The 27,426-nt window shown below is 31.8% G+C and overlaps 1 protein-coding gene across 1 annotated transcript; it reads left to right on the forward strand.

Moving 5' to 3' along the window:
• Window positions 1-1,552: 1,552 nt before the first annotated feature.
• Window positions 1,553-26,639, forward strand: LOC123716263 (synaptic vesicle glycoprotein 2A-like). Its single transcript, XM_045671918.1, has 10 exons — window positions 1,553-1,627; window positions 8,620-8,850; window positions 9,084-9,246; window positions 12,409-12,590; window positions 14,471-14,655; window positions 20,676-20,839; window positions 22,552-22,702; window positions 23,134-23,408; window positions 25,782-25,909; window positions 26,539-26,639. The coding sequence occupies exons 1-10, from the start codon at window positions 1,591-1,593 to the stop codon at window positions 26,580-26,582; spliced, it is 1,560 nt and encodes a 519-aa protein (XP_045527874.1). The 5' UTR covers window positions 1,553-1,590; the 3' UTR covers window positions 26,583-26,639.
• Window positions 26,640-27,426: the final 787 nt, after the last annotated feature.

Below are 27,426 nucleotides of genomic sequence, written 5' to 3' on the forward strand. Positions count from 1 at the left end.
ATAGAGGATTTTCGTTTTCTATATTAACCACTCGCGTACAACAATAGGATGTAAGCGAAATAATTAAATATTAATTGCTATGTGACGAATTCTGGCTATACTCTCGGGGCGTAACTCGGACGATTTAGGAAATCACCACGCTTATTAAAGCTAAGAAAGTCTGAGTGAGCAAAATGTACAACCTTGGCTCGTAAAATATTTTTAAACAATGAGGTAAAAATTCAGGAAAACTAATTATTTCGCAACCCAGAGGCGTGACTTTATTAACATTTGAAACAAAATTTAATCTTCTCCTCAAGTACTTTTAGATGCAATAGATATATACGTCAAATATTCACAAGAAAAATCTTTGAAAAATCGCAATTTTTTCCGGATGAATTAGGAGAGCTAGGGCCACATTGATTCGTAACGTAAAACTCATGCTTCTTACGTAAAATACAATTTCATCAGTATTATGTTTGGTTAACAAATATAAAGCAAATAATTACGGTGACACGAAATATCTTGTGAAATTCCCCTCAGCGGTAAGTATATGGTGTTTTAATTTGACTTGATAATTACAAATATTTATATAATGCGATATGGCAGTACAACCGGTATGAATATTAGATAGCATTTGTTTCTTTTTAGGCTTTATGGACAACTAGGTCAAACTGCGCCTGACAAATCGTGAACTGTTTTCTTGTCCAAAATTTATGCTGGTTTTCATGACGCCTTCATTGTCCAAGTTGCTATTGCGCTTAGAAAGAAAAAAATAATGGTTCCGCCGGCATTAGAACTCGCGACCGCAAGTTACCGAGTGACTGTCAACTCGGCTAAATTGCTATTTGTAATTGAAAAAAAATGCACAGAAGTAAATAGATACTTTTCAAAACACATTGCGTACTATAAACGAATAATAAAAAACATGCAACCTGTAACAAAGTTGTGTAATACAACAAAAAAAACTTGGCGTTTATTGCCAGTTCTTCTCTTCCGTTCTACGCCCTTGATTTGTGAACTGGCAGTAAATGTAAAATTAGAAGCATTTATTATATTTATTTTTTATTGACGTTCATAAGTGTACATTGTGTTACCTATATGTATAAATGATTGTTGGCTGACTTTACTTGACTTGAAAAGTACCCTTGCTGGCGCTGCAAATGCTGTGTAAGAATTATTTATTAATTATATATATTGTCTTCTATATATTTCGGTTAATTAATCCCTAATTAGGCGCTAAGTGCTTTTGTTTTTTTTTATAATTAAACAATTCAAATTTGTCCATTAAGTGTTAAATTGTTTGTTATTCCATCCTATATTGAATTAAACCAACACACACAATATTTACTTGCAGTACATATATCTAGCAAAATAAACTACTGTTTATAAATGACCATTATAAAATGAACTATATTGTACACAAAGTTATTCCAACATTATGTTGATATAGCGAAAGCGATAGCTCATATTTGATTGGACATTTAAATCAAGGTAATGAAGATAATATTTTGTTTATATCATTAGTCATAATCAAATTTAAATCAGTAACTTTGTGTCTGAATTGAAAGGACGTGTAGATATTTTTATTTTGTTAATTGAGAGGCTAAAATGAGTGAAGTTGATTTACCAACATTAGCAAAAACAGGTGAGCAAATCATTCATTTATCGTTATTTTACTCATATATATGTAACATGATAAAAGATAAAAGTACGTACAATATATATGTGTGTTTATCGTTATTTTTACATCGCTTTTGGTAGAAATATGGGCAGGCACGACCGGGACAGTACCACTGTCTCACCGATATGAGTGATGCCTAGGTTAGTTGGGTGGAGTAGAATTAGGTTAATTCTACTAGCGTTTCATGCGGCTGGCGTTCCTGAAGCTCTTTTAAGAGAAGAATCCCTCTGGTAATGTGAGTGTCTAGGAGCGGCGGTATCACTTAACATCCTCCTGCTTATTTCCCCTGTTATATAAAAAAACAACTTTTTACATTCTTCTAAAAAAACTGTATATTGCTTTAAAAACAACGAAGACATAAAAATTAAAAACTTTAAGTCTCTTTGTGTCCATAAATATAAATAAATACACGTTCTTAGTAATAAAGGGGTAAATTTTAAAATAACATTTATTGTTTTCCATGTTTATATTGCATCCATATAAGCCTTAGAAGTTATGATTTTCTAGCCTCATAGCTTTTAAATAAATATATAAAATTAAACCACACAGTATTTCTTGAAGTAAGTAAGGGCCTCTAATTTACGTTGGTTCTGTCTGAAATATATGCATATCTCACTCATGTATTTTTAAAATAGTTATGTCCCGGTAAAAAATGCGTGCGTACAAAAAACACATGTCAGAAGTGAAACTGCTTTGTAAATTAATTATTACCAAGGTAAAAGCCCCAATCGATGATCACTCCATGTACTTGTATATCTATAGTTACACTGTTTACACACTGTATACGTGCTAATCATAATATATATAAATAAAAAATGTGCAAAAGACGTTATGCGATAGAATGCCGTCTAAAGTTCTAATGTGTATAGATATCGGCAAACATCCTTGTCCAAATGTCCTTGCCTGCGCAGAAGCAAGTTTTAGGTATCACGGGCGGTGGTGCGCGTAAATCAGTTGAGATTTGTGTCCCTCGCTGTGTACTTATGCGCAAATTTTCCTTCACTCCCTTGTTTAATGCACAAGAAGTTTGTCTGTATTTGCAACTACTAAACGTATCAACAAATAGCGTGTATTTTTTCTCACTCTCTCTCAATCGGTTTCAATCGCTTTCTCTCTTTTCTTCGACAAGAACGCCGCCCAAAATTTTACCTTCATGCGCCTAAAGAAGTTTCACTTCAAAGAAAACAATTTTCGAATTCAATGACTCCAATACTTTGCGAAACCAATACATAAAGGAAATCAACTAATATCGAAATTCAGAACTTTAGTAACAATATATATATATATATATATATATATATATATATATATATATATATATATATATATATTAATAGCCTTAGAATGTAAAAGTTAACATAGTAATAATATATAATTTTCTGCACAATAATTACTCGTAAACTCTCAAGTACTGTGAATTAGTTTAGAACAGCATTATTACACACAACAATTAATTAAGGCAAAATGGTTCATAAGTGTTCCAATTCGATCATTGAATATATTTGAATTTAAATTAGACTTTAACATAAATACACTATGCTCTTTGAACGTAATGTTTGTGTATGTAAATTTTCTTGACGTTTTAGTTGAATATTTTTCTACCAATAGAGTTTCATGAATCTATTACTACACATCGGTTATTTGTGTATGTCGCAGTAGTAATAGTAGTAAGTAATTAAATCAGAGAGTTGATTGAATCTCCAGGCAGTTAATTAAATATCCATATTCAATCAAGTCGCTAAAGTTCCGTCAGACAAGTGAGTGAACGAAACGTTTAACGAGGTTGTGAATTATTGATCTGTCTATATAAAATTTTAAATACAATAACGTCACGTATTTAAACACCAACTGGGCTTAACCTTATTTTTATTACAAATTATTGCGCTTTGAAACCATAGCAACTTATAGAATAGGGGGCAAACGGGCGAGAGGCTCACCTGATGTTAGGTGATACCGCCACCCATTGACATTCTCAATGCCGGTGGGCTCGCGAGTGCGTTGCCGACCTTTAAAGAATTAGTATTGTGTATAAAAACCTCGTTTCATTTGAATAAGAAGCATCAATTTGTAACACGATTTTCCATCACATAGTCGTATTAAAGCTCATATACGGGAAACTGCAGTGATCCTAACTTCGTTTATCACTCGAGCTAATTGCGTCACAGCATCAAAGTGCGGTCACTTTTCCCGGATAAATCCCCCTGAAGCGTGCAACAGACTGGAATACTTTTTGCGAACGAAAAATATGGGAAGCATTGTGCGGCTCTCAAAAAACCCGCTTCGCTTCCAAAAATATTCGTCTATCGAAAATTGCTAAGAGCTGTACGTTCTTTATTCGGCAATTGTGCGGAAAAATCCGTAGTGTAAACTAAGCTTTATAGATTTAGTCGATAAGAATTTTAGTTTGAATTCAATTTGCCACTGATATTGCGTCAATGGCTAAGTTTTGCTTTGATATATTTTTCATAAATTGCTAATGAGCACAAAATACAATAAAGCTATGGGTCTGTTGATCGTCTATATTAAGGATAGATAGGGCACAATCGGCGATTTTTCTATGTGAAAAATTAAGATACTTTTCAAGAAAAATAAATACGAAAAAAAAATTGTAACGCCTAATAAATTTATATATTTAAGTCTTATAAATATTGATATTCAATAAGGACAACTTTAGAAATTTATTTAAAATGTGTTAGTTCGAACACAGTAGAAGGTAGGTAGTCCAATGGCTTTTTTTAGGCCTTAAAGCCTACTTTAGTGGTTTAGTATTCTTTGCTTTTTTAATTTGTTATGACTTATTCAACTTCAGTTGTTTTTCTATGTAAGCTTATACTGTCACACTATATACAAATATAATTTGAGCCAGTGCCGGCTTCACGCGGCTGGACGATAAAATTTAGATATTTTGGAAGAAAATATTAGCTAAAAGTTTTACAATCCAATACTTTTCCTCTTTCTCTAAATTGCAAGCCGTTTTGATATATATTTTCACTTTATAACTTAAAACATACATAAACTTATTACGTCTATAACAAAAATATCTTAAGGAATTGCCAACAATGTAAGTTGCCATTTTTAGACAAAAAATTTGAAGTATACAATAAATAGTATGACTTGTAACTTAAAATTAGAGTAAATATTAACATGTAGAGAACAAATCGAATCAAAATCCTCCATAATTCGGAAACTATCTCGATTTGTTCATGATAATAATAATAATTTATTTCATGAATATAGTACAAAAATGTTCGCAGCTATATTCAGAATAATACAGTCTAGATGTTAATAAATGATCTGCATACATTTAAACTTGTTCATCTTGAAGCAATTCTAACCCAGTGTTTACTGAGTCAAATACAAGTTGCTATTAAATTGTATCTATGTGAGCTAGGAGGGGACTTATAGAACGAACCGCATTGTTTGTGAGAACGTATATTGAATATGGCTGAATGAGTGGTTATGGAACCTTTGATTAAATGGAGATCTTATTTACAAAACGTAGTGTTATTGTGTTTATATCATACAACAATCTCCTCCACATGTTCGCAATTAATTCAAAGATATGAATTTTATTTACGATTTAAAGCTGCATACATCGGAATTAATTTAATTCTCCTCACTCTAATCCAAGTCAAAAGAACTTTATCAAGACTCTCTTCTCAAGACTCTTATTGTAAGAAATAAGAATTTCTTACAATAAAAACTTTTTGTAAATGTGGCCTCAGATTTTAATAATATATAAACTTTTTAGTTTTAACATCGCTTTGTTCTTTGCCACTTACCACTTGCGTTTACACGCAAAAAATGTCTCAAATATACTTTTGGTTAAATAACGTCAGTTTCTAGTCATTACAACCTGAATGAATATAAGAGTTTTTCCATAAATATTCAACTATTATAACTTTTTCCAAATATTTTATGCGAGATCAATTCTGGAAATAACCATTTGTTTAGGTTGACATAGTGTTGGTCTAGTGGCGTTCAACCGTTGGCGTTCGATTCTTATTCCTGAGGACGTAAGTTTCGTCCCCTGTGCACCAATGGACGTTCTGTCCATGTGCGTTGTTAATACTCGTTCGAACGGTGAAGGAAAACATCGTAAGACATCAGCATTTCTTAGACACAAAAAGTCCACGGCAGGCACAGAAGAAAGAAAAACAAATGATCACGGAACTGATACAGAAATTTGAATAATTTATTTATTAAAATCTTCAGCACATATGTTTTTTATTATGTTAAGCTACATCTATACAAGATATTTATCGCCAGTAACACTGAGTTATTATTGTAAATAACTATTATTAGAACGAGAAAACATTAAAATATCCAAGCAAGAAAACTATACTCTCAGTCTTATTCTTCTAATATTAATGACGCAACAAAACGAAAACATGTAGGAAAATCCAAAGCTAGAATTACTTCCCTTATTAGCCTGTCCCGGTTCCAGAAATTCATTATTTTTTTGTTTTACATTGACAAAAACACGTCCTAAATTCAAGCCTATTTGGCATGGGACCAAAAAAGTGCCAATCGTAAGATTGACCGGCCTCCACGATACAGCCCTTCAGCCATTTTCTAACCTCCGTCAATACAAGTACTTACGACTGAGCTTGAAGTTGTACATTAAGATTTAAGAGTTACTTTAGCTTAAGTGAAAATGAAACTAGTTTCCTCACATCTTAAGGTAAGACTTTGTAATTGCTACAATAAATAATACTTATTTATTTAGTACTTATTACGTCACAGGGACAGTGTGGAGTCTAGTGCACTTTATCTTTTAACTGTACATCCTTTTTGTTATTACGTGTAATGAAGTTTTTTTTTCCTTCTTCTATATCTTTGGTATTGACTCCCATTTGGAATGTTTAAAACCAAATATAGTTTTACCATCTGTTCAAAAGAATGGCGTAAAACGGACAATAAACTCTCGGCCACTCATTGTAATAGCAAAGTTTTTTTTTATCAACGTATCTATGTAAAATATATTTTCCTATTACAATACTTAGTATAAGCTATTTTTTATTCACATTTATACTGAAATAATGTTCAATTTTAATGTGCAATACTGCCCGAATTATTGTATGCAAATACAGTACACCTACAGCCGAGGCTTTTTAACACTTGTTCGTATAGCGAACTAGTTACATAACCGATCTTAAGGCAAGATTCAGAGTAAAGAAGATAAGTCATACTTAGCTGATCGAAGTTGGCATTTGGTAGGCACTAAAACTGTATACCTTCTGGTCTTTAAAAGTATCCAAATAAATTAAAGCAATCGGACTTCCAGCCGAAAGGTTAGTTCGTTAAAATATAGCCTTTAGGAGTTAAATTTACGCATCGAATAGTAAAGAACTCTAGTCCAAGTAATGGATTAGATTCTATAACAATTAATTTACAAGTAGGTTTAAATTATTTTCTATATATAAATCATCATTCATAAAATGTAAGCGAACAGCCGCTCCATCAATTAAGTGGTGTCATATATTCTTGACTGTATAAATTCACGTGAACCTGACTGAAAAACGACATTACCGCTTTGGCGCTACAATTTCGTTTCAGAATATTATATTAAATGGTTTTAAATTGACCTGAGAGCATATTTAATTTTTTAATGATAAAACAAACTAACTTTATTTTTCATTTTGAAGTAGGATTCAATCTTAATAAAATACAAATTGTGATTGTAGATTCCATATCGTAGACCTTTGAAAATTGTATCTTATTTTGTACAGGTAATTTTGTCTATCTACTACACAACATACACAAATATAATTTGACTAGACTGTAATACTAAACATATGAACAGACTTGATGTATACATCTTCAAAGGGTCGTGACCGGATGGTACATTAAATTTGCATATCATGGACATGTTTGCAGACATCTCGGCGTGAGTATACTCGAAATGCACCAGCCAATTTAAATAGACCCCTACTTTTTTACATTGTGTTTTGAACAAACTAAATTTTACATGACATGTGCAACATTGTGGCAATTAAACTTTAATTGGGAAAAAAAGGTTTTAAATTTATTTTTACATCGTTATTTGATGGACATTGCACAAACTTGAATGAATTTGGGAGCAGAATGTCATTTTACTAGATAACACCCGGTTTGACAAAATTAATGTTATGTTATAACAAAAACACAGATCACAATATAAACACTATTTGACAGAAAGAGACAAATAGGAGCTTTAGTTTAAATAGGGTTACTTGTGTTAGCGGTAGTTGATTTAGTTCTTAGGGTAGGAAATTAAACACTTCAATGATGACTTAATTCACTATAATTTAATTCACTGATTTTACGTGAACTGTATAACTTCAAACTTGTACGAAGAAAAGGCCCGTGCGCATGTGTCACAACCTCTTTTATTGTCACAACTCCCTCCTCCGACTCGACCATCCCGCTTCGGAAAATGGTCGAGTCAATTCGTAACAACTCGTAAACAACCGAACGAGTCAAATGGGTAATGGCACATGCGCACTTGTAGCAATATTCTTAAGAATATGTTTCATAAAAATGTTTAGAATTTAATTAAATTAGTATTAGAAGCTAACACTTGGCTGAATTAGTGTTTAATAAACTTTTATTCTTCGATTTAAGTTTATAACTTATTATTACTACTAACATATTTATTTGGTGGAGTATTCGAAATATCGGGATTACCTGTTTGGCAATACGATTGACCTCGACCGACTGCCCTCACCTACGGGTGAAAAAAATATTAAGAAGATAAAAGCTATCATGCGCTTAAAATCCGGATTCTATTGAGTTCTCACACGCTAATATGATATCTATGTAGAACTTGTCCTTGTCATGTAAGTCTTACTGGATTTTTGGCGAAACATTTAATTGTTTCTTGTAGGTAGTATGGAGTACCACTTGCCTTGAAAAATTAAGACATTGATGCTGGTGACTGTTTTGCTTATCAAATTGAACATCATTGGTTTCAGGTCGCTCTGCCGCTGAGTCTAAATCACAGTTTGCTTTGAATGAAGTAAACCTTGCTTTAAAAGAATGTGGTTATGGCTTCTTCCACGTGCGACTGATGCTCGCGGTATTTGTGGGACTGGTTACGGGTGTTATAATGGGATCCACATCATCGTATATCTTGTCGGAGGCTGAGTGTGATTTCGATTTGGATTTAGTGGATAAGGGCGTGTTGAATGCTATGCCTTATTTAGGTAAGCAAGTTTTATTAACCAATACACATTATATTTCTGCATATCTTTCTTGCTTAGATTCTCTTACCTAATTAGCTCCTTATAGCGATTGCGATGGCAAATCCAACCTTAATATTGAGTTCTACCATGCAATCACCTTGAAATTGAAAATTAAAACGTAAGAATGTGGACTGTCGCTTTGGTAGTCATGATGTTTTCCTACTTCAATTAATAATAATATTTGTAAATTTTAGGTATGTTAACATCTTCAATAGTTGCCGGCTTCCTTACGGATGCGTTTGGAAGGAAGACGTTTGCTGTACTCGGCTGCGGTGGAACTTTCGTCTTCACGTTTTTATCTGGACTTAGTCAGAGCTTCGTTATGATAACCATAGCCAAATTTAGCGAAGGAGTTTTGTGAGTATCCACTTTACATAGCATTCTTATATTAGGATATTTTGAAAAGGGTTATTATTTTCTTTAATTTGTGACCTTTACTTTAGTTAGACTAGACTTTAGTTACAAACATTAAAAAAACAGGAATATTAACAAAACAGAGTAAACGGGGTTATATTTCTTAACCAATATTTTCCTGTTTTAGAATTCTTCTTCTCTCTTAAGATATGTCACGATTTTTATTAGTATACATTAAAAAAAAACGTGTTTTAGTCTATAATAATAAAGCGCGCTTTTTCTTAATTTCTTATGCTAAAGTAATTTGTAAAGCTTAAAATTGTTATAAGCAATTATTTTTCCTGTTCGTTATCCTAACTTTAGCACCAATGTTCGGAACATCTTCACGGCCACCTCCATTTCCTGCTAACGCTTCTATCAACAAATTCCTATTGGTCATTTCCATATATATTATACATACATATATATATATATATATATATATTCATGTTCATATTTTATCTGTGCATCTTTCTATATTCCGCACCCATTGCCACTTCTGTTTTAGAGCAAAATCTATAACTTCTTAATTTTATTAGGCTTTAGTTTATTTTTATATAACTAGAAAATGGTTATTATCATACTATCGTTTTGACTTTAAATCATGTTTATACCAAAACTAGTTTAGTTAAACTAACTAAAAATACGGTTTGAATCGTAAATTATGTATAGTTTAAAATTCGCTTTAATTTATTATTTTGCATTTAATAAACACTTTACAAACAAAAAATCTTAATGTTAAACATTAAAAAAATAAATCAATGTCGCTACAACCTTTTTAGGTCTGGGCCTCAGATTTCTGTATCTGTTTCATGATCATTTATTAATGGAATAGGCAAGTAGGTGATCAGCCTTCTGTGCCTGACGCACGCCATCGACTTTTTGGGTCTAAGGCAAGCCGGTTTCCTCACGATGTTCTCCTTCACCGTTCGCGCAAATGTTAAATGCGCACATAGAAAGAAAATCCATTGATGCACAGCCGGGGATCGAACCTACGACCTCAGGGATGAGAGTCGCACGCTGTAGCCATAAGGCCAACACTGCTCAATGTTAAACATTAAAAATACAAGTAGAGGTATAATCAAACATATCATCTACGAATATTATACAACCGGTAATATATGTGATTTTCCTCACACAACTTTCATAATGTGTTATGTGTAAGCTAGGCCAACCTAGACCATAAGTTAGACCAACTAAGTCTTCATGTGTATATGTAAACAGGAGCGCAGTTGCAACGAAGTTTTGTAGAAAAGTATTCTCTTAACGTTCTAGGAACGTTTGCTACAAGTTTCCGCGATTTGCGCTTCGATACATATTAAAACATAAGTGAATAATCAATAGGCATGTTAATATAAGCTTTATTGCAGAGTAGCTGTTGCTTGGTACATCATTACCGAAGTAGATATTGGTTTATACTAAAATTCATCTGGCATTGTAAGGGAAAGTCAAGGTTTATAATTATTTAACCAAATACATCGAAAGATTTATCTATATATAGATATATATAAAGATTTATTTATCATCGAGAATTTTTTAAAATCGTTTTAATATGCTACTTTAGGAATAAAATTATTATTCCATTAATCATTATTTAAGTGAAATATAATTATTCATATTAATATAATTTGATTAAGAATTGATTATGATGATATGTACGTTATGTAATATGTAACTTTTATCAAAATTTAATTATGTAAGACAAATATGCACGCCATTATGTGTGGCAATTTGCACATAAATTATTATAATTAATTAAATATCTCTACAGATCACCAATACGAGTTAGACTGAAAAAAACTACGGCAAAGCTTAAGTATACGTTAATAAAAATTACTAATTCAAGACCTAAACAGAAAGTCAAACTTAAATCGGTTGTTGAATAGCGCAGCTCTGTTCAGCTGTACTACAACTTTATTAGATTTTGCTATAATTATTAATAACGATGCATATATCACTATCGTTAAATTCGGCGAGTTAAGCTAAAATCAATTGAACAAGAACTTCTGATTTAATATTTAATAAGCATTCTCTGAAATACAATGCACTGTACAAACTTAGCGGATTGCTAAACTTATTTGTTTTATTACAGTAACTTTTTATTTATCCATTTTGATTACCTTTTTATAGAATCTAAATAGGTTTTGTTTCACTGTTACGTCCAACACAGTGCTAATACAATTTGATAGAAAGAAAATAATGATTTCTTTAGTTAAAATGTTTAAATTTAACGGGGCTGTGTAAATCAATGTCATCTATATTTTATATTTGCTTGAGAAACGCCGTTCGGTATGAAAAGTATCTGTCCCCATCCACACGCTCCTTTTCGTAGCGTCAGCAATATAAAGTGAAAATAAATTTCATTTTGGAAGAATGAAAGTGACAAATCAAATTATCCGGCTTGAAAGAAATAGAAAAGATAAAACACTGTAATTTTCTATTAAATTGTTGAGTTTGAGAATATGGGATAAGTCTTTTGGGATATTTTTGCTTTATAGTATTTGAGTATAATTATTGTTAGTTACCTATAGAGGGTATGAATTATACTAATAAGCCGCTGTTAGGAGCCTTGAAATACTAATAACTGACTCTAGAATTGGACTATAATGTGAAGAATGGTATATGAAATCATAAATAATTGTAATATATTTAAGCAGTGTTGGTCTAGTAGCTTCAACGTATGACTCTCATCCCTTAGGTCGATCCCGGTTCGATCCCCGGCTGTGCACCAATTGAATTTTCTATATATTTTACATTCGCTCGAAAAAACTGTTACACCTACCCACACCTACTTGCCTATTACAAATAATCATGAAACAGATACTGAAATCTGAGGCCCAGACCTAAAAAGGGTGTAACGGCATTGATTTATTTTATTAACATATTTAAGACCAGTCCAACAACGAAAGTTGATGCCTACATTGTTAACCAAAAAAAGGGTTTCACTGCCTTAGTCATCCTTTCGGTTCTCTTGCCAGAATGCATCAACTAACTGTGTATATATAATTAATTTATTTGTCAAATTTATCTTAATTAATTTTTTGTATAAAATAATCTTATTGTAGCACTATATCCATGTTCATTTTTACTTTCCTTTAGATAAACTGTATATAAAATATATTTCAGTTTCGCCGCAGCATATAGTTCCATGTTGACATTGACATCCGAGTTCTATCACGATGGAGTAAGAGATCGAATAATGCTGATTACATCTGCTGCGATTCCTTTGGGCCAAGTGATTGTCGCTCTTATGTCGTGGGGCATACTGATTCAAGATTGGAAAGTTTCCTTCTTTGACGGGGCGTTTGGTGAGTGAAATTATTTTACAACCATTTTTGTTATTATTTCCCCGTAACCCTATTGGGATATCACACAGAGAGACCACCATCACAAAATCTATGTTAAATATTTAATATTATATAATATAATATATAAAGTAAATAATCTTATAATTAGATTAAGATTTTCTGTGTTTAAGCAATGCGATATTTTTAAATCAAAAAGCTTTCGAATGTTAAATATTCTATTAAAAAGTACTGTTGTATGTATTTTCAAAATTCTAAGGGGTGAAGTGAATGTATACAGTTTCCAAGAATGAATATAACCCTTGTCTGTCGCCTCTGGAAATTTACTTTGTACGAGTTCATGGAAACATCAAGAGCCTTTATAGTGTGGATCTATTATTCAAAGCACTAAATAACGTTTCCAAAACTGCGAACTTATTAATAAATTACAGCTACGGCGTCTTAACTTTTGGCTTGGTCAATTAAATGTAGTTTAAAATATTTTTATCTTTAACAGACACAATTCTGTAACTTTTTAGTTGATCATGTTGTAAACAGACACAAAAATGTGTATCATACAAAAGGTAAGGGAAACAAAGTGAAATCTGTGTAGGTTCCATTTTTCCATGAAATAGATGTCTGTCTGTCTTTACCATGCTTTGGAAAGGGACGGCTTTAAAGCTCTCATTCCAAAACATAATTCATTATTAACCTGGCTAACGTTGTTTTGCTTTTATAATATTATTACTGTACTAATAACACTATCCAATGGGAGTTGACGGTAGAGAATTTATTTTAAGAGTTATATATATTTTTTACTTTAAATTATTGTTATCTCAATTTAAAAAATGACTCTGCAACGCTTGGACTTGGCTTCAGATGTATGTATATGATCAGCCATTTGTGCCTCAAACACGCCGTCGAGGTCTAATCCATGCAGGTTCTTACTACGATTTACGATACAAGCGAGTGTTAAGTGCGCACATAAAATAAAAGTCTATCGGTGAACAACCACGGATCGAACCTACGACCCCGGGATGAGAGTCACTCACCAGTCGTCCAAAACTGTTGTGTTATCACTTAATATAAAACAGTTTACGACAGTTCACAGACCAATCGAGCAACAAAAAACAAATTAAAATCTCTCACTCTGTTCCATATGAGTGGTTACTAACACGAACTTTATATATAAACAAAAGTTTATTATTTTATTTGCTATCAGTACTAACGTGACTTCTAGACATCAGACGATGCCTAGGTTATCAAATATGCCTGTCATAAACATGTGAAGAGTAATCGCGATCATATTTCTTTCGCAATAAGCATTTCCAACAGTTACCTTCTATATTACATTAAAGGTATTGTATCCAATAACACAGAACCCATAGAATATATTGTTACAATGTTATAGTACTGATAATTTAAGGCTTTGCTTTAAGGTAATATGTAATTATAAAGGGGATTATGACGGTCTCATTGTTTGTACTTATAAATACCGAAGTAGTCGCGCTGTCTCAACTCTAATATAATACTTAGCACTTATGTTGTAGTCTGATTCCTGGCAAACACAAACTGTCGTATGTAAGGCTGTCTTCAAGTTAACAATGTATGAACTAAAACGTTTAATGCAGTGTTTTCCAAGTGACTTCCGAGTACGACTCTCGTCCCTGTGATCGTAGGTTCGATTCTGGCTGTGGACCAATGGGCATTCTTTTTATGCGCGCATTTAACATTCGCTCGAATGGTGAAGAAAAACATCGTGACGAAACTTACATCAAAAATGGCGACAACGTGCGTCAGGTGATCTTGAAACAGATACAGAAACCTGAGGCCCAGGCCTAAAAAGGTTGCAGCGTCATTGATTTATTTGTTATTTTAATAGATTTTTCGCATGTGTGTTTCAGTACTTCATACTTGGAACTACTATTTCCTAATTTTATCTCTTTGGGCATTGCTTGGTACCATCCAATACATATTACTGCCAGAGAGTCCAATGTTCTATATTTCCCAAAAAAAGTACGATAAGGCGAGAGAAGTCTTAATTAAAGTATATAAGGAAAATACGGGAAAACCAGCTGAAACATTTAAGGTGAGTTTACTTATACAAATTATTTGTAAATATATTTACATAAATTTGTTTATACTTTCATTCGAGCCTTTAGAATTGTATATTTAATAAAAAAAATAATAGATTTCAATGAAATATTATAACAGTTGATAATGGTGATATAATTGAAGAACCTTAGTGTAGTTCGTATACGTAATTGTAAGTGACTTTTATATATCTATAATAACAAATACGATAACGTATATTATTATTTAATATATCATTCTATCAATCAAAAGTAAACACATACATTATAAACAAGAATTAACAAATAAACTAATAAAAATAAGAATGATAAGGTGTATAAATAAGTCTTCATTTCTTCTTTTTCTTAGTTTATATGAAGAAATGGGTAAATATCATTCCATAATACTTTTGACGTTCTTGTAGAAATACGAAGTACATTTCCTTAATCACGTAGGCGTTATAACAAAACGCAGTAATCTCGCAGCTTCCTTAAACCAAAAAATAGTTGGCCATTCTCCAGAATCACCTTGGCAATGATTATGTAATTGCACGACCAACTAAAATGTGTTTTTATGTCCCATTTAGCTGAGTTACAGCCGTGGATTTTAGTACGGATATAATTTATCAGTTACGTCAGCGAGGTTTCTTGTTTTCGTGGTCGCAACTTCGGTTTGAATTTTAAGTTGTTGTTAGAATAATTCAATTTTGTTCAATGTTTTTATAAATAATTTGTAGTCAGGAGAAAAGAAAAATCTTAAAATAAACGAGACATACGATCAATATTTACCATGTAATTTATTTGATTAATGTTATGTGTTATCTTCTTAAAGTCTCGTTTACCATTTTAGTTAAGATACAACACTTATTATAATATCATGAATGATTCATTTGTACCAATAAAAAAATCGATAAATTTACAAAACCAAAAATAAATACAATAAAAGTAATGATGTTTTGATTGATAGTTTTATCACGTAGACAATCTTACGAAAGCAAAATCGTATATATTTTTAATAAATTACCCTTGTTTTTTTCCATTCAGGTGGACATACACAGAGACCAAACAAAAGCCAACAAAAGCAAATTGATTGTTATTTAAATGTATTCACTAGCGACCTGCTGTGATCTTTCATGCGTATATTTAACTTTGAAACTTCAGCGAAACAGTCTTGGGATATTGATAAATTATATTATATTCAACCTTTTTATATTAATTCAACGTGGAAGATTCAATAGTCCAATGGTAAACTTCTTAATACGGTCTTGCGGTTAAGTCCCGGCCATTTACCTTATTTACAATAACTTCGGCGTATTGTTTAATAAACTTGTCGATTAAAATGTATAGCGGAGAGTTTTTGCCAGTGTTTTTCTCCGTAAATGTAAATTTTAGATCAGTAAATATTAACATTCATTAGCGTGCCGGTATAAATAAATATGTGAAAAAATGTGACGCGTAACCCAAAAATGTGACGGTAATCCAACGCCGATAAAATAGTTTCACTTCAAAAATAACTAAGCTAAAAATATAATTACTAAAACATTATTAAAGGAGTCTCTTATTGTATTTCTAGTATAAATAAATCAATAAGCATAACGTCAAACTCAATAAAACTACGAGCAAAGAATAGCCGCGTCCTTGAATATGTAATCTACAAAATTGTAGCTCGGATTTTATAAATCTTACTGTAATCCGAGTTCATAATTCAGGCGATGTCTCCAATCACGATTTAGTACGGAACGAACATGCTATGTAAAATTTTAATCCTCTTTATTTACGGAGGCTTATGTTCGATTTAAGATTCCAAATTGCTGGGAATACGAAAATTAAAACATTTTTTTTATTATTGTATAATCTCTATATGTTTCAAATTCTCGTGTCACAATGTTCGTTCTTATACTCCTACGAAACGTAATTCAGTAAGCCTGAGATCGGCTACTATTAATAATTCCAACCCCTATGTATTATGGGGTGTCCACCCTAAATTTTCATCCCTCTACTATCAACCCCTATATTATATTTGTTAATTAAAAATATATAACTTGAACTCAGAGGTTTATTTATATAGAGAAATATTTACAGAAAAAACCTAAAAAATTTCATTCCGGAAAACCGAACACGGGTAGCATAGCAAAATGTTCCATGTTGGTAGATACTAAAAAGGTAGGCCAAGTAAAATCACAAAGAAGAAACGAAGTTCCCGGAGGCAGCTAGCTACTTTAATATATAGTCTACATTCATTGTGCCAGACGTCACGCCAATCGCACCTTTATTTCGAAACGAATATTAATGTAAATTATTTACTTATATATTTGATGAAGTGTCTTTTTTTTAAGTTTTGTCACACTTTTTATATTTCACACTTTATACGACATTAAAGCTAGGGGAATAACATTTTTAGTAGAATTTAATGTTTAGATTTTTGTTTAATTAATCTGTGTGTAAAATATCTTTAAAATAATTTATAATATAATATAATAGCTAGAATTCGATTTTGAATATAGTAACATTGTTTTTAAACAAACTTTACATAATTGAAAAATTAATGATTTCAAAAGTGTTACTATAAAAATTAAAGTTCCTATAAAATGTAATTATAGGAAATATTAAATTATATAACGGCATACATTAAAAATAAGCCGACTATTTAACAAATAATCTCAGAAATATCTCTGATAAGTTACTTACTTTTTTATTAAGAGATAATGATGCAAACATCGTAAATTCTTTTTCCTGTAAAATTTAGTCCTTTTGTTTAATAACGGTTTCGAAATCAAGGTGCGCAATATTCTTGTGGGACACTAAGCTGTGTCCTTTGGAATATCCTAGCATCATAGTGCCCTGTATATTTTTTATTTTACGATTTCAGGACAAATTTAAAAAAAATCACAATACATTACAAACAAATACTGACGTATAATTATAATTAAAATTGAACATTTTAAATTCAATGTTTTAGTTTGTAGTCAGCGGCTGTCCCATATTCATTCTATAAATGTACCGTCTTAGTACGCACAATTTATTTATGTTTTATGTGATTAAGTTTAGTAATGCTCGACAGGAGAGTTCGACGTTCTATAAAAAAATAGTTTATATTTCACCAAAAACACACACCCTTACACCCTTTTTATTATAAATGTATATAGTAAACACCTATACATTCTACTGAATTTCATCAACGGAATGAAAATACCATAAGTATTACCTCAACGTCCGTTGTTCCACAACACTATGTCGAACAATTTCGACTTGGGGCGAAAAAATAGCATACAAATTCTTAAAATGGCCACTTTACTTACTACTACTTACTGACAATTACTTCTTTCAAAGTGTCCATAAGCGGCGGTATCAATTAAAATCAGATTTAAATTTCGAATAGCTTTCAATACTTGACAATAAACTTCATGAATATCAAATATACGTTAAGGAATCGGAACATTGTAACACTTAGTTAAGCCAAAGTGATATAACCCCTATTAGATAGTTAGTCTGGAGATAAAATAAATCCGACTATCCTACTAAATTGGACGTCGTTAATTTAATGTTACGTGTCGGTGTGACAAGCGGCATTTTTTCATGATTACATTCTACCACGATATCACAGAATAATTATATCAGTACGTCCGATTATCTAGAAATATATTGCAGATATATGGTTAAGATTACATAGTAATAATAAAAAGAAAATTAAAACAAATTTCAAAGGTCTGGGCCCTGTGGCAGCGTACCTTTAACACTAGTAGCATTTCCTTGTTGTATTGCGATACTTTTTCGTTGAGTGAGCACCAGCTCTGGGGTCACCGTTACTATCTACCATACGCCAACTTAAGTCTTTAATTAGCGCATTTGCACTTGAAGCCCATGGCCTAAGAGTCTCTTCTGCAAAGGGGACAAAATGTTTGAGGAAAGACTCTTATATTGATATAAATACATATTCCATACAAATATAATGAATATATACGTAATTTTCTTTAGTGGGATAGGTTGAAGATTATTTCCCCTTCTTGAACCCATCTGCGTTTTTTCTGGGTACGTTGGGGTATTAATCACGAGAACGAGGGAGAGAGCAATCGGCAATCTGTTTTCCAATAATGTTTTGAGGGGTAGAACAGACTGCAGACTGCATCCGGGACTGCTTAGACTATCTCCCTGAAAAGCATTTCAGATCCCGGAGGCATGCCTTGCAGTATTACAGTTTATGTATGATCTCCCTGCTTAATCGTTCTCTCAGTTCTGCGCCAGAACTGACTATATTTTTGTCAGTTTTGGGCAGACTGAGAAATGAATGTAAGTTGTTTTTTTTTTAAGTAGAAAAAATGGTTAGTAGTGAAAGTACGTAAGTTGTTTGGGATGTATGCTATAGTTAAATAAATATAAAGACAGAACGTATACTCAACACAGTATTTTACTAGTTTACTCGATTACTGTTATTATCAATCTGTGCTTGTATGTAGGAGTCTTGAATAGCTAATGAAATTAATTGCACGGCAGTAAAATTATCAATTTAGTTGCTGTTGATGTAGTGAGCCTTGATTTTATCTTCGCTCAAGATTTTTTTAATCCAAATTATATTATGAAAAATATCGTAATCATTTTTACACAACACTAAGTGGCCTTTAAATAAAAGGGCGTCCACACATTTAAAAGCCGTTAATACACCCGTAATCCTCTTGGTTTTACATGTAGGCGGCGGTTAGCACTTATTCAAAGTATCTTAGGAAAAAAGATATGTTACCATAATCATTCAAAACAAAAACTTGGAAAAAACCTACTAATGGAAAATAGGCAAACACGTTTCTCTGCCTATGTTCTACAACAAAAATTTATGAAGGAAGTTTTTTAGTTTTTAGAAATTTAAGGAGGAATAAATACAGCATGTATTTTTTGTTCTTCGAATTAGCCTTTCATGTTCCGGCAATAACTGCATCACCGGAAACTGATCTTGAGCCAATATTATGTCAATTGCGTTACCAAGCAATATCTGTGACAAAGATATGAAATATGTGTATGAGTTTCTGTGTGAAATATGTTTAGGGTACATTGCGGAGTATTACTTAAAAGTAAGTAACCCTTCGATTAATAAGTATATATAATTTATTATATATACTTATTAATAAATAATTAAATTAATCCTTTTTTTAACTAATACACCTTTTTTAGCCTTATTGATTATGATTTTTCCCCTACCTTTTTTGTAGCTACATACCAATATATGGAACATTTATATAGACTGTTCGCTTTTCCAGAAATAAAATTGTTTTTATAGGATTTTCCGAGCAATTTTCCTATTTTTTCTCTGTAAAAACCTTCATCAGAGTTCAAGGAATTTAAAAAAACTAGTCCACACCGAGTTTTGCGCTTAGCAACATTTCTATTTACATAGATTACTTTGTAATAAAACCAATACCAAAACTGCTCATTGTTCACTGGTTCACTAGATTAGGTACAGTAAATGTTTTCAAAAGTGCTGATGGTAAGGGAATTAGACATTTTAGCAACACTACATAATACTCCAGTGTAATTACAAGAGCTATTCAAATATACGAGTCAATGCGTTTTATTGAAGTACGGAGCTGAATATTTCATACTTAAAATAAACTAAGAAGTATTTATATTAAAAGCAAACATACAGAAATACATTAAATATCAAAGACGCTACAACCTAATAGTTCGGGTATTGAGATTTATGTACTTGGTCCGTGATCATTTCTTTTAGGCAAGTAGGTGATCAACCTTTTGTGGCTGACACACTCCGTCGACTTTTTGAGTCTAATGCCAGTTTCCTCACGAAATTGTTATCACCGGACGAGCGAGTGTTACGTATATATATATATTTGTGCACAGTCGCAGACTCCAGGGGGGATCCCAACGGGTTGAGAGTCACAAAATACAATAATAATTTAAATTATCCCGATTGGGGTTAAGCTTCAAATAACTGAAAAACTTTGCCTACATTAACGATTCATGGAAGTAATTAATCGAATAATAGAGATTCACAATTATTTCAAATTGTAATTATATATTTGATTGTTTTCAGTACAAAGACCTGTGGAAGGAGAAACACCTGCTTATGCAGCGTCAATCAATATCACCAGCGAGTCAACTCTCAAATGCATTTCATAACATCAGGCCAATGTTCCGCATGCCTCTTCTGGGATACCTCACTCTATTTTGTGTGTTGAATTTTATTTCAATGACATTGTATGTATCTTTTAATTATTTTTTAAACCTAATAAGCTTATTAGGTATATTTGTTTTTGTGTACTGGTATTTCTACAATACGTATTTGGATATTAAAACGCTCACATACACCGAATACCGCACAGTATCTGCAAGTTCATTATAAAAAATGATATAAATAATCTAACTGATTGTGAAAACAATTTCTATTTGCGATGGTAACAGGATAACAAAGGGTTTGTTATAAATTATGCACATTCTGCACAAACCGCGCAGTTTAAACTCGAATTACTGATGATAAATCGCGTGGTCATTGCAATTTTAACTTGAGTTTTTATTGTTTGATTTATCAAATTTCAAATATAACTCGCAAGGCAGCTGATTTTTTGTAAAACACCGCTTGTTTCGTTTTAAGACCCCATAACGCAGTAGTGAGACTAAGACACATTTTTGTATCAAGTATTTTCCGAATTATACAATGATAATCGTACGTATTTGTCATATGCCTTACTTATGTCACATATTGGTGGAATTGTTTCGGTATCAGTACCCATAAATATCCACATTCGGACAAACGTATATATAACCTGTCTTTACGATTCATTGTCCAATAAATAAATCATTTATTTAAGATTGATTGATTATATAAAAAAACGCACACAATAGTAATATTAAGATATTTATAATTGTTGTTTTACACAAAAACTCTCCCACATTATAAAGGCACATTGATAGCATTATACGATCTTTATTTTTGTTGTGGTGCTAGATGATGTAGCCCACAGCCATGTTATTTGTTTCTATTTTTTTTCATTTAATGTTTACATTTATAAATATGTCTACTTTTTTATTTATTACCAAAATTCTCTCGGAAATTCAAATCTCAATTTCTATTCAATTAAATAAAATTTTAAAAGATTGTTTAAGTACTATATTGTATAGCAATATTACAACTGTTACCCATTACCGAAATTGCGTTATCTTAACCCGGGTCAAGCAATTATAATGGCTACTTAACAGTATTGTCATAGCTATACAGATAATTAAATGCCTGTGTTAAGCGTGGACCTGACATATATTTGGCAAAAAAAATATAAATATTATCAGTCACCTTGCTGAAGACAGGGAAGAGTGGAGGAAGTTGTACGGCGCCACTAACACGACCGATTATCAGTCATTATCGTCGATGTCTGACCTTTGCACTGTTGGGATTTATACAATTATTATGTTAAAACTGTATCTTTTAGCTTTGGTAACTCATTTTATATAATTTAGTTTAAGGCTTGCTCTATTAGTATAAATATTACCCGTGATCAAATTGGCGATATAAAAATAATATAACTATACAAAGCCTGTTACACCACTTACATGAATGAACAAATATTCTTTTTAGTTACCCCACACAAACATTGATAATATATCGTCTTTATTATGCGGAGACATTTAATAAATTAATTTATAACATTTAACTCCTACTTTACAGTACTTTATTATCAATTAATGTTTGTCAAACTAAGTTATGTGTACGAAACACGCGAAACATCTGTTACAATATTAAATTTTTAATAAAACAACTGAAATTCACATTAATTTTATACAATTAATGCTTTTTTTTTAAATTCATCGTAATTATTACTATAATATTAATTCTAAAATACTTGTATTTATTTTGTCTAGTCTGCGTTGTTCGAATATTACGGTAATGGTACTAAGAAATAAACATTTTATTTCAGATACACAGTACTGAGAATGTGGTTCCCACAGCTATCTGCCATGTTTGAGCATTATTCAAGTGAAAGTAGTGATATCTGCGTCATCATTGATTCTTACTCCAAAGACTTAAAACTGAAAACTCTTCCTGAAAGAGATGAAGTTTGCATACCAGTGAGTGTTTGTCATAAATAATTACTATAAGTGTCCAAATTTTACTTAGAAGGAACAACCAACATACAAAAATTATAGTTTATCTGTATTAAAGGAATGTAAATTAATCTGAACTGTCTTCTTAACATTTCTATTTTTACGCCAGTAATCGATCACATGACCTCTGGGTCCACTATGTGATCCTAAAAGCGATGGACTATGACATCTGTTTTATTTATTTGGAATACATTATTTTATTATAATATTCAGTGGTGTATTGTCAGGATGTTATGCCTGAACTTATACTAATTGCGCGTGACCTTACCCGCCTTTGCCTTTATCATTCACATTTAGCCGTTTGTCACTGATCCTTCATTAATCTAGTCCTTGTTATGAATAGTTTTAACAGTTGTTTCATGAATAAAATACAACTAAAAGTATAAAATTTTCAGGCGCGGAGTGGTGCTGAATCTTACATCAATAGTCTCATCTTAGGCTCCATTTGCTGTATACCACCTATAATCAGCGGTGTACTAGTAAACAAAGTCGGTAAACGAAACCTATATATAGTCTGTGGATTTATAACCATGCTCGTGACTATAGCAATAAGGTGGACCAACTCGAAGGTTGCTATGGTAGCGCTGTTTTCATCAGACGTCGCCATATCAACTTTAATGGCCAGTTTGACACAGACCATGGTACTACAACATTTCCCGACCACCACAAGGTAAAGATTATATCAAGTAAACAAACTGTTTTAAAAATTAAAACGTGAAGGGGAAATTAGAAGTGATATAATTCAAGCCAGGCAAAGACTGGAACTAAGTCTGATAAATTAAATTTGACCTTTACGCATATGTATAAAGACGCCATTAGAATTCGAAGAAACGTTACAAATTATTTATTTAATTAAAAATAACACAAGCACAACTCATCACCTTTTACTGCAGTTTTTTCCTCCCTCCGGCTTAAGATATATTCTGTTGAAATCAAGTTAGGTAGCTTTTCTTTTCTTAAAAAACCGGCAACACCAGGGGACAGTGCTAAAGCCACTGTTAGTGTAATTTTCGTAACAATTAAATATACAGTATTTCCGATTTTCATAAAAATAATTAAACATTAATAGAAATATTACGAAATTAAAAATTTAAAAGTTTTGTCACCGTGGCAGTGTACCTTTTGCAGCATTTCCTCGCTGTATTGCGATACGTAAAAGTTGAGCGAGGAAAGCACCAGCTCTGGGGGAACTGGTACTATCTACCAGGCGCCAACTTAAATCTTTAATTGATATAAACACATGTTCTGTATAAACATAATAAATATGTACACTACATTTTTTTTATGAGATATTAGTCACGTAATATTCTTTCGTGGTGGGTTTAAGATAGTTGTTACTATTTCCCCTTCTAGAACCCATCTGGTTTTTTTGTTGGGTACGTGGGGGTATGAATCACTTGAACTGCGGAGAGAGAAATCGGCATCCATTTTGCGCTTAACTTTTTGAGGCTTTGAACAGACTACATTGGCCTGATGCCGGGATTGCTTAGACTATGTGCCTGAAAAGTATTTAAGCCCTGGAGGCATGCCTTGCTGTCAGCAATACAGTCCGTGTATGATTTCCCTGCTTAATCGTTCTGCACCAGAACTGACTATACTTGTGACAGGTTTGGGCACACCGAGAAATGAATTTAGTGTAATGCATTATAAAAATATAGGATTATCTAGATTATATAATTTATAAGTACAAGAATATTACTTAAAATATTTTATTGTTGTGGTTGAATTAACGCTATAAAAGTTTCAGCTCCTTAATACACGATAAGTGTAGCAAGCTTTAAGCTCGCGAATGATGAAGCTTTTGTCAAATAAAAATCTTTGCACGTAGAATTCTTCTGAATTCGAAATATAAATTTAGTCTACAACTTACGTAACTTGTAGAAAAATTCAATTTGTGCCACCGTACGCCAAATGCGTTTTATTAAAGGTAGCAAAAACGTGGTTTAGAAAACCAAGTTGAGTCCAGATGCATTTAAATTATTCCGTTAGCTATGTGTTAATTGTGGACAAGAAAAGAAAAATCTATTTAGGTTGATAGTGTTTGATCCAATGGAACGATGGTCGCCTGTATACGATTAGGCAAGACATGCTATTGAACAGTCAGCAAAACGCGCATCATGAATCTCTTTCCATTAACACACCTACCTCTTAGGGCCGACCACAACACACCTAAACACTAACCACTAGTCACACTAAAGTTAGGCCTAGAACGAACGGCCTTAACGAAATTTTAAATTATACACAAATATATATAATTATATCCTTTTTCCCGGACGTGCCTGACTATATATATTACGTATGCAATAAATTTAACTATCGAATACATTTTTGTACGAATTTTATCAATTCCTGAGGAATGCTTAGTAATTATTTATAGTTTGAATTTAACTTTGCGAAAACTGTTACACGATATGTCTACTATTTATACATCGCACAGAACCGTGACACAAATAGAACCTTTTAGAAAATAACTTTAGTATCATTTCTAACCTGTTCTTTCGATTATTTTCCTAGATACTGTTGGGATTTCGATCTAGTTTCATAAAAGGTTTTCACCGAAATCACCGCGTCTACGTAATTAAAACGCCAGTAAAATGGATTTCAGTCATTTAAATTGTATTTCATACTTTATTTTTAATTAATCTCAACGCAATAAAACCAGGTTTATATTATTTTATGAATGGCATAATACAGTTTCTTATCTGAATACTTTCTCGTAGATTTTATTTGTATAATCTGACATTATATTAAATTAAGCTTATTCAAAATAGAGTCTATTTTTGGAGGCATTATAAACCACATATTACGTGTGGACACATACACACAATACAATCTGAACACACTTTACTAATTAGTGACTTGTATCAGTAAGATCGTGGGATGCGCAACAGAGGTGTGAAAGAGGTGCAAATATGTTTACGAAGTTACCTCTTTCCTTCTCTCTCAGTGCCAACCACTGGAAAGTTCATTTTATGCTCTAGCACGTAACCAAAAATTTTAGACCCTTTCTATTACTAAGAGATATATCCATTAAATTTTGCAGATCGTTAGCAGTCGCTATAGTGATGACGATGGGCCGGACTGGCTGTGTATCTGGAAACATATTGTTTCCAATACTATTAGACATGGGATGCGCTGTTCCTTTCTTTTCATTAGCAGCTATAGTTGGCGGTAAGATATATATATGACTTCTATAAAAATCATATGTTACTTGAGAATATTTTATAAAAATAATTGGTAGTCTAGTAAAATATAATGTTTCTATAACGATGTTTAGTAAATATATATATCATCTGTGCGTGTGTTTGTAATTAAACTTCTCTTAAATGGCAGGAGAGATTTTAATGTTTTTGGTGTGTGTTCGATCAGTTTATTTTCAGTTTGATAAAGATTTACAACCATAATTATCGATTACAACTACATGGTTTTTTTATTGTTTATATTTAAAACGTGTGAAAAGAACAACGTCTATACAAAATACACAAGTTCGATTCAAACAAATTTATTTTCAATAATAATGACTCGCAGTTACTATAATATGTTTTAGTTTCAGACTGCATCTGTATATTTGATTATTTTTTATGCCTCATATGCGTGATATGTCGTCTTATTGGATTTCAGACATGCTGGTTGATGATTATTGCCAAATCATCATATGAGCAAGAGCTAATGACGCAAATACAAATGCAATAAATTGCAAAACCGTTATTCGATAGCAAAACCTCACTGAGATTGAGTCGTTTTCTTAAGCCGCATACCGAATTAGCAAAATGATCAATATAATTTTTTATTTTTTACAGTTACGACAGGATTGGCGTTTTTGATCTCATCGAAGAAAGAATAAATTTTCGACTTAAATTATAAAGAAACAAAATTATTTTGTGTTTTATATAAGTGGTAGTAAAGTTGTAATGACAAAATATTTAACAACTATTTATATTATAAGACAATGTATTTGATTGTGTATTGTTATTTATTATAGTTTAATGACTAGTGATATTATTTCTATTAAAAATAATTTGTGATGAAAGTACTTCGTATTCGACTTTTTTTCAATTCCATTAAAACCATGATATAAACTTTTTTAAAACAGGTTATTTATTATATTTTTTTTATTCCTCTACATTGCATTTCTGATGATTGAAAGGTATTATTATTTAATTAATAATTTGATGAAAAGTCTAAAAACCTAAAAATAAAAATGCTTTTATTTATAAAAAAAACTAAACCTACTTGAAGTACGAATCAACAAAAATTGTAATCTCACTAATTGCATTAGTTAAAAGGGTGCCTGTAAAATAGAACTGACGGTATAAAAATATATTTGTTACGTTAATAGTAAAACAAATAACACATCAAAATTATAAGGGATGCAACGGGCGGTCATATAGCTAACAAGCGATCTCTTTCAGGCAATCCTAGTAAGGAAAAAACTAAATATATGTAAAATGTATGAACTGCATAAACAAATCTTTTAAAAAAGTTATAGAATCAACAGTATGAATCTAAAATTATACATACGCATATATAACAACTAAACAGCTAATCTCACGATTCATTAATTGCGATGCAATACAAAATAATTAGAATTACAAGAATTGAAATATAATTACACGAAAATCATGGATTTATTAAATATATCAAATTATTTAATTAACCTTAGTAACCAACCCAACAGACACGTTCAA

This window comes from Pieris brassicae, chromosome 11 (genome assembly GCF_905147105.1).
Source record: "Pieris brassicae chromosome 11, ilPieBrab1.1, whole genome shotgun sequence".
NCBI lineage: Eukaryota > Metazoa > Arthropoda > Insecta > Lepidoptera > Pieridae > Pieris > Pieris brassicae.